Below are 13,387 nucleotides of genomic sequence, written 5' to 3'. Positions count from 1 at the left end.
CCGGGCGATAACGTCCAGCCTGTCGGACGCTCGCGACGCTCTGACCAACGCCGTGGTGGACATGGTGAGCGCCTACAAGTCCAACGTGTCCAACCTGCAGCAGTCCGGCCTCGTGGTGCCCGCCTCCATGTGCCTCTTCCCCGTCTACATCCTCGCGCTGCTCAAACAGGTCAGGCAGCAACACACACACACACACACACACACACACACACACACACACACACACACACACACACACACACACACACACACACACACATACACACACACACACTCGCTTCATTACTGGCTTTACACACACACACACACACACACACACACACACACACACACACACACACACACACACACTTTTTGTCTAACACAGTTCTGTGTACTGTTATGCTGATAGGGTCCAGTCATCGTTCTCATGTTGAAAGTGAATATTCTTGCCGTGAAATAGGTCTTAAATTCTATTCAAAGTAGTCTTAAAAAGGTCTTAAAAGTTTTACATTTGAGTTGGTGAGACCTGCAGGATCCCTGGTATAAATGTGTCTTTTGATTGTGTGTATATGGGTATATACATATTTTTATATATATTTGTTTTTGAATTCGGGATTGTGGGAAACGGTATTTCGATCGCTCTGTCTGGTCTGTACACACAAACTGAAAGATTGACAATAAAGTTAACTTTGAACTTTAGATGTGAAAAGGAAGAAATGAGCCTGTTAAAACTATTTGTGTTTGTTTTTCAGAAAGCCTTGCGGACGGGCACGTGCACGCGTCTGGACGAGCGAGTGTTCGCGATGTGTGAGTTCAAGACGCAGCCGCTGCAGCAGCTGATGAGGCTGGTGCACCCCGACCTGTACCGCCTGGACAACATGTCCGACCAGGTGAGACTCCAAAACATTGAGTTATATTACTGCTGCATCTCGACATTTCTTTTATTGTTGATAAATGTTCTAAATCAGGCGATAATTGTTTGTTTTCTAAAATGTCAGAAGAAAGTGAAAAAACTTCATCCTAGTTTCTAAAAGTCCAACGGTTGAGTCATTAAGTATCAGGTTTTCTCTGACCAAAACCCTAAGATAAACCCTTGAATATGGTTGATGTTTCTTTATTTAAAGGTCCCATGTCATGGCCATTTCTACTGATCATAATTCCATTGTTGAGGTCGACTAGAATAGATTTATTTCCAAAATCACATTGGTTTCTCATACAGCATCTCTGCATAGTATGTGTATTCACTCTCTGTCCTAAACTCCTTGTTGGACCGTTACGTCACTATGACCGTTACGTCACTATGACCGTTACGTCACTATACTCGTTACGTCACTATCACTATGACCGTTACGTCACTATAGTCGTTACGTCACTATGAACGTTACGTCACTATAGTCGTTACGTCACTATGAACGTTACGTCACTATGAACGTTACGTCACTATAGTCGTTACGTCACTATGACCGTTACGTCACTATGACCGTTACGTCACTATGACCGTTACATCACTATACTCGTTACGTCACTATGACCGTTACGTCACTATGACCGTTACGTCACTATGACCGTTACGTCACTATACTCGTTACGTCACTATGACCGTTACGTCACTATGACCGTTACGTCACTATACTCGTTACGTCACTATGACCGTTACGTCACTATACTCGTTACGTCACTGTGACTGTTACGTCACTATGACCGTTACGTCACTATGACCGTTACGTCACTATGACCGTTACGTCACTATACTCGTTACGTCACTATACTCGTTACGTCACTATACTCGTTACGTCACTATGACCGTTACGTCACTATACTCGTTACGTCACTATACTCGTTACGCCACTATGACCGTTACGTCACTATACTCGTTACGTCACTATGACCGTTACGTCACTATACTCGTTACGTCACTATGACCGTTACGTCACTATGACCGTTACGTCACTGTGACCGTTACGTCACTATGACCAGGAAGAAAAAAATGGAAAAAGAGATCTCCAACGAGGCGTTCTGGGGCAGCATAGACAGGTCTTTTCTGTGTTAGAGTTTTACTCGCTACAGGGTGTACTTTGAGGGTTTGTGACTCTGCAGACCGTTTACATGCAGAAAAACCTTCATAACACACAAGGGGATGGGTAATAACTGGAAAAGCATGACATGGGACCTTTAATATTAGCAAAACTGCATTTTTGCCACGAAAAATGATTGCCCTGAGGAATGGATGTTCAATAATCATTTTGAAGGAGATGACCTTTTTATGCTTCTTAACAGTTAGGGTTACTCCTTTGATTTGATTCATATATTTAAAACAAATGGCTCACCCAGTGCACTGTCCTGCAGGGGGCGCTGCACCTGAACGACTCGGTGGTCCCTCAGCCTCCCCTGCTGCACCTGAGCTCAGAGAGGCTGAGCCGCGACGGGGCCTTCCTCATGGACTGTGGAAACGTAAGGCTTCAGGATTAATGTTTAATAATTATTAAGTGTATAGCACAATTTTATTTAGCTTTAATCTGTGTTTCATGAATAATAAATGCACTTTCCTGACTCTCTGTTTCTCTCTGTGCAGGTGTTTTATTTTTGGATCGGCAAAAACTGCAACGAGATGTTCATCAGAGACGTTCTGGGCTGTCCCAACTACGCTGCAATACCCCAGAACATGGTCAGTGACACTGTGAACAAGCAGCCAGCATTTCAAAATAAGACATTATTTTAATGAGACATCTTATTTTGAAAAGCAAAATCTCCATCTAAAAACAAGATGTCCAGCATTAAAAGAACATGAATTACAGATTTGCGCCAAAATAAAAGTGTGTGTGTGTGTGTGTGTGTGTGTGTGTGTGTGTGTGTGTGTGTGTGTGTGTGTGTGTGTGTGTGTGTGTGTGTGTGTGTGTGTGTGTGTGTGTGTGTGTGTGTGTGTGTGTGTGTGTGTGTGTGTGTGTGTGTGTGTGTGTGTGTGTGTGTGTGTGTGTGTGTGTGTGTGTGTGTGTGTGTGTGTGTGTGTGTGTGTGTGTGTGTGTGTGTGTGTGTGTGTGTGTGTGTGTGTGTGTGTGTGTGTGTGTGATTTGCTGGTGAAGCTTTTGAAACGAACTGTGCCCTCTGTCATTAGCACACTGTGGGTGTGATGGTGACTTCCAGAACAAACTGCAGCGTCAGCGTTTGATTATGCTGCTTATTGTGTTTTTATACAGGGGGGGGGAAACAACCCTGCATTTCACACCACAGGCATATTTGTGTTAACCACACTGTGTAGGGGAGATGATTGTGTGAATAAACATGATCTGTTTTGAGACTCAGCAATGGCAACAATGCAGAAATCCTTTATTCTGGAATGGTCCCACAGCGGGGACGTTTACCCTGTAACAGCAAAATGTGACGGTGCAGATAAAGACAAAAGCAAAAGTGCAGATTCAAGGTAGAAAGGATAGGTAGCAGCTTTATAGACATATTAAAGTAGTGAAGAAGGAACCAGGAGTCATTTGTAAAGTAGTGGTGTTAATCAGATAAAAATGTAATTGCGTTTAATACAAAAAGACAATTAGAATACTAGTGTTACTGTATTTTGAGGTGAGATAAAAGATTCAATGCTTTATTGTTTTAAGATAAGACTTTATTTATCCTGAATGAAATTGTTGTGTCAGAGGAACAATAATACAATAAACACAGAAGCACAACATCAACACTGTACACTCAAAGTGCAGTAAAAAGAGCAATTAAACATCTACAGAAAACATGAAACATAGATGGTCACACAATAAATAAAACGTAGTGGCAGTTACGTAATTGCACGTTATCATAGCATATTATTATGTTATGTAGCAGCGAGTGTATTGTAATGATGGTAATTATATTGATATTAGGGTTAGGGTTTTATGGCCACTGGGAGGAAAGACTCCACTCCGCTCCGTGGTGGTCTTCGGTGGTCTCAGTCTGTGGGCTGAAAGTGCTCCGGTAGGAAACCAGTGTGGGATGCAGGGGGTGAGACCCGTTGTCCAGAATGTTGAGAAGTTTCCTCAACATTCTCCTCTCCGACACCACTGCCCACAACTCCTGATCCACTCCCAGGACAGAGTCATGTGCATGTTAGCTACAGTGTAGCTATGGCAACGAAAAACGTAGGTCACAGGCTCCTACAACAGTGCAACATGAATACATAAAACAAATAAAACAGATCAAATAGAATAGATACATGGGTGGTGTTGTAATAAAGACATGCATGACACACTGGTCAGAGAAATAAGCGGTTTGTATTTACTATATATGATTTCTGAATGATTGGCATGAAGTCCAACAATTTCTTCCGACACTTATCTAAAGCATCAACAAAGCTGCCATGCCAGGGGGTCCGCGGGGTCTTAAAAAGTGTTAAAAGTTGATAAATCAATTTAGCGAAAATTAAGGCTATTAAAACTTATGAAACGGCATTTTCCAAGGTGTTACATTTTGTAGCTTGTTTTCAATAAGTATATAAATGGTCCAAAGAGGTTGTGTTCTACAGTCTGCCTGAATGTAATCATGGCGTAGGTGTGTAGTGTGATTCTGTGGAGTTTATTTATGGCATCCCGTTGGATTTGACGTCATCTGAACAGGACATCGCACGCTCACTGCTTGATAGCGCGAAGGTCCGTTTACGCCGGTTCTTAAACAACACCGTTATGGGGAAATGCAAGTCTGCGTCCAAATGGTTGGAAGATAAGGAGAAAGGACAATCAATACTGTATATAGTCAATGTGAGGTAAAGTGTGTCGCCAAGGTAACCGGTTAGAACTCAAAGTTGCGATGAGGTCTTAAAATGTATGGAAAGGGTCTTAAAAAAGGTCTTAAAAGGTTTTACATGTGACTTCAGGATTCCTGCATAGACCCTTTATGATTCCCCTCTGTATAATGTGCTCTAAACAGGTTATATCATCTCTTACGCTGTCATAGTGCAGCTCTATCTGTTCCTACAGTGGTGAATCGGTCCACTCTCTCACACTGCTATGCAACTTAAAGCATGATTCAGCAACATTTCACTAAAGTTAAGGCAGTTACAGCGAGGTCGTGATGGTTCTTACTGGTCCGGTGCAGTGGTCTCCAGTCAGTGCAAAACATACATTATTTTTGCAAGATCCTCCGCTTTCTTTGCCTTTTCGCTGCCATGGGGTTTATTGTGAACGTCCGCGCTGGAATTAGGGAGGAAGTTGGGGTCAAACTTGGTCATTTGATTAATTTATGATGTTTCTTTGAGCACACTAAGCTTCCCAGATTAATCGCAAAAGCATCAATATCGACAACCCTAGTAAAAGGTGTATATACTGTATAGCGGTGTTATTTTACAGCAGTGTGGTTAAAGAAGTAAGAAGTGCAAAGTAAGTAGCAGCCAGTAAAATAGCACAAAGGAGGCTGAAGACTTTTCTTTTTGCCGCTGCTTTTAAATGAACTATTCACATCTTGCACTGAACTGTAGCTTGTATTCATGAACCTTTGTTATTCATGTTTTATTATCTTGGCTTTTTAAAGAGTGTTTGGAAATGCCATTTTCTTAATGTCTCTCATCTGTGTAAAGCACTTTGAATTGCCTTGTGTTAAAAAGTGCTGTATGATTAAACCTGCCTTGCCTATATGTTGGGTGGAGGTCTACGAGGGATCTTGGTGATTTTAAAGCGTTGTTCCTCCCCTTCCTCTCTTGCAGAGTCACATCCCTGAGCTGGAGACCCCTCTGTCGGAGCGAGTGCGAGCGTTCCTCGACTGGCTGCAGGACAACAGAGCATTCTGCTCCACCATCCACGTCCTCAAGTAAGACCTCTGTCAAAGTCAACTTTATTGTCAATCTTTCAGTTTGTGTGTACCGACAGAGAGATCCAAATACCGTTTCCCTCAATCCCCAATACACAAATACACAAAGATGAGAAGTCGCAGTTATATTTTACGTGTCCCAAACATCAGACCACCAAGAAAACTCCTAAAAAAGGAATCTTTATCAAAACTAATAATCAGAATAAGACCACCGCACATCTGGAGCAGCATCTGACTCCTAATAACATTCACATCGTCTCACATCCAGATGTTGGGCTGTAGAAAAGTCTGAGAGGCTGCTACTTCCTCTTGTTGTTCCTGTTCTGTTTTGGTAAGAGGACATAGTTAACTTGTTACTTTGATTTTCCGTTACAGAAATGGGTTTCAGTTCCTCTTCAACCTATTTTAAAGTAGTTCAGAGCTTCATAAGGTCTGACAAATGATTAGGTTGAAGTTCAGTAGAAATACTAACACTCGCATCGTCTCATATCCAGATGCTGGGGTTTATAAAAGTCTGAGAGGCTGCTTCTAATTCTTTTTTTGCTCCTTTTCTTTCACGTTCTGGTAAGATTACATAGTTCACTTTGATTTTCCGTTACAGAAATGTGTTTCAGTTCCTCTTCCAACTATTTTAAAGTAGTTCGGAGCGTCATTAGATTGAAGTTCAGTTGAAATGAGAACCACTACGGACAACAGACATAAACAAAGACCGAAAACCACAACATTAAGTAATCGTTACGTCATCAAAAACTAGTCATCAGATTAATCTTATTTTTAAGTCGTGTTGACAGGATATGAGGGAGAGAGAGAAGAGTGATGCACAAACCAGGAGAAGTCTCAGTTATATTTTACGTGTCTCAACCATGGATGTATATTAAGTAAGGGTCATTATGGGGAAAAGAACACCCGACAGGCTGTTCAGGAGCCCGACGCGACGCGGAGGGATCTTGATCAGCATGAAGGGTGTTCTCCATAATGACCAAGTCACTGCACATTATCCCGCTTATTACCTGGCCACATTCTCAACAAAGTAAAGACATGACTCCCAATATTATTTGAAATGTTTTTATTGATTTAAAAAATAGTAGGCTATTATTTATTTAAAATGACATGCATCCGCTAAGAAAAATAGTCTGTTGTTACCGTTTGAACTAACGTAGCAACGGCAGGAACTACTTCGATACCGTTTTTGCGGACCTCTTTGATTACAGATTTGAAAACATCGCTGCTTGCTTTAAAAGTAGCACAATTCATTATGTCAAACCTTGGAAAGTATCTAGATATCCCTGCCCTAATGCCAAAGTAACTGGCAACTGAATATGTTTTGCCGTTTGATGTCTATGTCTGGACCGCTGCGTCAAAACGAGGGTTTCTGCCCCGTTACTTCTCCGCTGTTTTCTTGTCCCTCTTGTCTTTTCGGCCAAACTGTATACAGTTCAATCGACCAGACTTCTTTTTGCAGATGTGAGCGTCCTTAACAACGGTCAATAAATCCTTGAGAGCGGTCTGTCTGTTCCGGATTAACAACGTGTCACGTGTTCTGAATTGACCAATCAGAATCGAGTATTCAACTAAGCCATGTAATAAGAACTGGATACAGCGTGGGAGGCGGGTTCTTTCCTATGAGAGCTGCTCATTGGCATGAAGACAAAATGACCCAACTTTTGAGAGAGCGAAACGTCACAGATTACCCATCATGCCTGAGCAGAAGTACCCGTATGTGCGCTCATAGAGCATGCGCAGTTGAGTTGCCCCTTAAGCCCCGCCCCCCGAGCTCCCACTCTCAGATGCGCGTTCATAACGCCGAGGAAAATAACTCTCAGAATAACGTTATTAGCACATTTTACAACTTGATGACCTAATGTTTTTAATAAGGGCTACACAAATGTTCATACTGGGTAGTTTATTTAGTTAAAAAAAAAATATCCAACGATTTACAGACGTCTCTTAATCAATGGGGAAAAGTCTTTCTGGGTCCAGTGACGTCACGGACTGATACGGAAGTTGCAGTACCGCCGTTTGGACACAACGAATATTTTCCTCAGAGTCCGGCGCACTTCCTGGGGGCTTGATCCCAAGAATCAGACCACTAAGAAACCCCCAAACATAAATCTTTATAAAAACTAATAATAATAAGTTTAGTCTCTAATATAGCGTGATAATGGGTCCTAAGGTTCAGTGACAAACTTCACAGGGGTCTTGAGGCCTTATTGATTACAAGATGTGTATTTTCAAGGGGTGTACGACTACATATATCGGGTTTAATTTATTACTGTTAAAAAAGACAAATTAAAGTACTTTTTAAAGTTTGGATTATGTTTTACGACATCAATCTGCCAGGATAAGGGTAAAGAGAATATTTGGACACACACTTTTACAAAACCTTTCATTGAATAAAACACACTACAGACAGAGAGTTGTATAAAATCATTGTTTAAACAAATGGAAACATGATCTCTGATGCAGTATTCAGTGGAAATAATCTGCTCAAAATTCCTTAAAAGAAATACATTTACACTATTTCACTCTTTAACTTCATTTTATATTTTATTGGTATTTCCTTACTGTTGTTGTTATGCATTGAAAATAATCTAATATATCCATAAAGTATTTAGTAACAGGGTGTTTCTCAATGTTGAGGAAGGCTGCTCCAGAGCCACTATTTCAAGGATGCTACGTCATCAAGTCCCGCCGAAGGACTGTTCCAATGTCCAGGATGCTTGGAATTCTACCGAGGCCAGCCTACTTCGTAGCGGGAAATTTCGATGTGTATCCTCCGCGGCCTTAAAATCCCCACAATGCTTTGCGTACGGACCAATTTCCCAAATCTTTGGTGGAAATCGCGCTCCATTTAAGGCGGGGCCTCGCACATGACGCACACCTGCACACCTGTTAGCCTGTTCCACCAGTCTTCGTTTTCCGAGGCTAGGAAGGATTCTTGCCTCGCTTCTGTAGGGCCTGACTCGGAGGGACATGTCCTACCAAGGAAGCGTCCTCGACATTGAGAAACACCCACAGTCAGTTTAGGAATAATAGAATAGTGGTCCATTTTAAGGCAACGGTTAGGAACACCTGTCTTAGTCTATCTGTTTCAGAAAAAAGCTGATGGTTTTTGTTGTTGTTGTTATTGTTGTTGTTGTCAACAACATCTAAACAACACCCATCTTGATTGATGTCCTTCTGACTGAAACTCAGAAACCGGGTTTGACCGCTCTCTGGAATCTTTCTCGCAGCAGAGATCTGGGTCTGAGAGCGACAGAGAAATATTTCCAGTGTAAACAAACAAACAGTGGGGTCGTTGATCGAATCGTTGTTGTTCTCCTCCTCTGCGGCTCTGCATTGTTGCTCCGACATGTGTTTACACCACACTGTTGTTGTTGTTGTGGAGAGCAGCTGATGTCAGCTCGAATAACTGGGGGTGTTTTCATACCTCTGACAAATGAGAAATACTTGTCATGAGTTACATTTTTGAAATGTTTTGAGACAGTGGAAAGTCACACTATAACAACAACAAGATCTTTGACTCCAAAAAAAGGGTACATTAAAATGGTTAGAAATGTAATATTATATGTATTATATATAAAAGTGTTTGGATGCAGTGTTATGAAGCTCAAAGTCATTAAATTCATTTTTGTATTTTTTCGATTATTGATTATTTTCTCAACTGATTGTTTGACCAAATGATGACAGAAATCGCTGCCAATGCCCTTTATAATTTCTGGAGCCCAAGTTTTGTATTTGAATGTCCGACAAATCCGACAAACAGTCCATAAACCCGATCATAGTCTGGCTGATATGATGTGTGCACCTTTTACCTCGCCACTGTTAATATGCTGGGAAATGATAAAGTATATTTGAACCAAAACAAATATTTAAAAAGTGGGTTGTCAGGTATTTTTTTGGATGAGAAAGAGATTGCTCCTTCTGTGATATTCTTCCTGTGTTAACATTTGAGATTCATTTTAAAACCACAGCTATGTTTGCACCAATATAATATCAAGTCCCGCCTTACTTGTACTCCACTCAATTTTAGGTCACATGAAACAGTCCTGATAAAACATTTCTGTCCGGAATGTTTACGTATCTTAAATTGGCTCAACATTGTCGAAGCTGCGACATTCTTACACAAAAACAAAATAATAATACAATATTCTATGATTAAATTATATTATATTATGACCGTAAAATGTGCGACAGTAATCTATGATACATAGAATAGAATTATAGAAGAATTGGTATGAAACCCTCGTTAATGGTCTCACATGCAGAGCACACAGCACACAGTGACATGTGTTCTCTTCTTTTAACCCATTCTAGTACCAGGAGTCTGGCACTAGGAGCAGTGGGCAGCTATTGTACAGCGCCCGGGGAGCAATGGGAGTGAGGGGGGAAGTGGGGTGTCCGGTGCCTTGCTTAACGGCACCACGGCAGGGCAGGAGGTGAACTGGGACGTCTCCAAGTAGCAGCCCATACTTTAGGTCTGGTCGGGGACTTGAACCGGCGATCCTACAGCTCACAGTCCAAGCGTGACTGACTGAGCCACTGCCGGATATTATATTATACTTATAATACCTAAGATAAATGTTTCAGTAATAATAAACGAACCATTCAAAAATAATTTAAACTGGTAATTGAGGGTTTAAGTACCATGTTTGTTTCTATTTTTACTCATGTTAAGAATCCTCAACCACTGCATCGCATGTATGTGTGTCTGATACACTCTCTTGAACTCATTAACTTCCTCATGAGCCTGGTTCGTGCATGTTTGTTTACATAAGACATTCAAATATGTAGGAAAAATAAGAAGTAACTGACAAACTGGAATGAAAAAAAAAATGTATTTCTATTTTATTATTGATTCTGATTAGGTTTGACATTTAGTATCATGGGGCATAAGATGTATTAAGATCCAATTTTCTTTAACATGTATGGATGAAAGAATAACCCTCTTTTTTGGCACAACAAATTACAACAGGACAAATGTATGTATATAGAACATATTCAAGGTTCAAGGTTCTTTCAAACTAACATAGCTACAGAGTAATTATGTCGTTGAAAATCTTAGGTCACAGGCTTCTCCCACAATGCAACACAATAATACAGATAAGCAGACAATATTAAAGTATATTATATTAAAAGTAATACAAAATAAAAAAAAGTGAGAACAAAAAGTAGTTATTGGAATGATATATTAGATAATAGATCGATAATTACTAAGCAGCAGATGAATGTTATGAAAGTGTTTCAGCAGTTCAGTTGTTTAACAGTCGTATTGCCTGCGGGATGAAGCTGTCTCTGTGTCTGGTATTCAAACGATACTCGGCCTTACATAGAATCCATAATAATACATTTCTACTCTTCTGTGTCCTCCTGCAGGGACGAAGCTTCCTCTAAAGCCACCTTCTTCCAGTACCTGGTGGAGGATAGCTCGGACTCGGATTCATCTTTATCACAATTCCTGGAGCAAATTCAGCAGCAAATGTCCAAGTAGGCTCCCGTGACACCGAGAGAAGCTCTGACCGCTCCAATCCTCACGTGGAGAGGATTTGGGGGGCGTCGTAGAGAGAAAACTAGCGTTAGAAATGGCGGACACCCATCGCTCATTCAGACCAGTTTTAGCGGAGGCGGGTTACATCCCGACCCTCCAAACATCCGTCGTATCAAACACATCCGGGACCGATTTCAGAGCGAGATCTAGACCCTCAGAGGGGGGGAGGGAGATAGCTGTAGGAAAGAAGTGAAATCAAAGAAGAACGGGGGTTTATTCCACTCCATAATGAGTCATTGAAACCCCCGTTAGCCTCTCGCTAACCCTTCGAGAACAGAAGGGTAACCGAGCCAAGAAGACGCCGCTACATTCTGTCTTTAGTTGTTTTTCCGTGAACCTCACATGTAGCTAGTGTTGTCTTTTCTGTTGTTATTATTTTATAATTTATTCCCCCTCTTCACTCCTATTTTTTTTTAATACACTGGAGAAAAGAAACAAGGTTTTTCCGGCATGAAAGACGAAACGCATGCCACCGTTTTGTTCGCTGCTAGTCCGAGCGTTAAGAAGTTTAACGGGAATACGAAGAGACAGTGCTTGGATGTTGAACCCCCCCCCCCTACTCTCTGTTGGCCCCCCCCCTCCTCCTCCACTGTGTGAACTCATGATTTATCAAGATCAACACCCCCCCCCCCACCCCACAAACTCCTCCTGATTTGTTTTTATCATTTTTCCAGGCGCTAATGAAGTTGCTATCCACTTTGTAACTATTGACGAAGAGTCTTTTATGTGCGATAATTTATGAACCAGCTTATTAAATAAAAAACAAAAACAGACCTCTGCTTGTTTTATGTTTTAATCTCCAGCAAGGATTTATTAAAACTGCTTTCACACAAACAAGTATGTGTTTAGGAAACGGTTTCTAGACTCTCCGTGTTCCCACAGTTTTGATGACTCAAGTTAGAAACCGGTTGATGTGGTGTCACGAAACTCAGACATCGTGTGACTTCAGGACTAATTGCTCTCATTTTTCGACACGTTTACTTCACACGTGACTCGCTCCGCATTACACCCCAATTATCTCATGACCGCCACACGCAATTTAACCCTTAGATGCCCATAGAGTGACTGGACCCTACACTCTTCCATAACGGCCCGTCCACACTACAGCTTCAAAAAAAGCTTGCCGGCGGGCGTGTCTGAAGCTCAACCAACAACCAATCACATGAATCTCCCGCCCCTGACACACAAGCAGTGGTTTGATTGGCTAGAGCTTGTACTGGCATATGATTTGACTGGCTGACGCTTCCACTGAAAGCTTGAGAAGCTTCAAAAGTTGAACATTGCTCAACTTTTGCAGCCTGAAACGCCAGGAAAGCTCCGCTCTGCTTCCCACAATTCAGTTCGGCGAAAAGCAAGGCAACGTGACGTCACCCCATTCAAAGTGAATGGGCAGACGCGTTGGAAACCGTTTTTGAAGCTGTAGTGTGGACGGGCCGTAAGTGGGTCAAAAAGGACCCGTATTAGAATAATGTGTTTTTATGCCATTTTTGTCATTTTGGTTAAGAAAAATCACTTGTATAATATTTAGTATTATATTTTGGTTCACACTAGAAATATTGATATTTAATTTTTCACCGTTTATAATTTTAGACATTTCTTTTACATTTTGAAAAAAAAACGAAATTCCATAGAAAATGCATGCGGGTCATTTTTGACCCACTTATGGAAGCTTGGGGTAGAAATACAAAAACTACAATTTCTTTAAATGTAAATTTCAAATTAGAACGGCATGATATCCAAAACATGTTTTTTGAGGAATAGCTGGAATATAAAATGATAAAAAAAATGTAATTACAAAGATACTTCAAGAAAACCACCTCACGGGGTCCAAAAAGACCCACTTATGCATCTAAGGGTAGCAGCATAATATGGTAGAGTAGAGCAGACACTAGAAAAAATATTAATACCTCATAATTATAATATTTCCTGCTGTTTTATTCAATCAATAAGTAGCTTAAAAATCTAAGGGAAGCTCAATTTCCTGCATGTATATTTTAATCCAGTTTATATTTTGGTTTGGGTTTGAGACGTTGGGAGATACTTGTCTTTAAGAAGTATAGATTGGATTTCTCTCAAATC

The 13,387-nt window shown here is 41.0% G+C and overlaps 1 protein-coding gene across 1 annotated transcript in view; it reads left to right on the top strand.

Moving 5' to 3' along the window:
• sec24b (SEC24 homolog B, COPII coat complex component) overlaps positions 1-12,081 on the top strand; it is a 30,299-nt gene extending 18,218 nt beyond the window's left edge. Inside the window, exons 9-14 of the mRNA XM_079671345.1 lie at positions 8-169; positions 735-872; positions 2,329-2,433; positions 2,555-2,647; positions 5,657-5,760; positions 11,137-12,081. Coding sequence (XP_079527471.1) covers positions 8-169; positions 735-872; positions 2,329-2,433; positions 2,555-2,647; positions 5,657-5,760; positions 11,137-11,251 — 717 coding nt within the window. The 3' untranslated portion in view covers positions 11,252-12,081. The remainder of the gene's footprint in view (positions 1-7; positions 170-734; positions 873-2,328; positions 2,434-2,554; positions 2,648-5,656; positions 5,761-11,136) is intronic.
• The last annotated feature ends 1,306 nt before the right edge of the window (positions 12,082-13,387 follow it).

Source organism: Notothenia rossii, assembly GCF_949606895.1.
Source record: "Notothenia rossii genome assembly, chromosome: 3".
NCBI classification, from domain to species: domain Eukaryota; kingdom Metazoa; phylum Chordata; class Actinopteri; order Perciformes; family Nototheniidae; genus Notothenia; species Notothenia rossii.
This window is presented reverse-complemented; position numbering and strand designations above follow the sequence as displayed.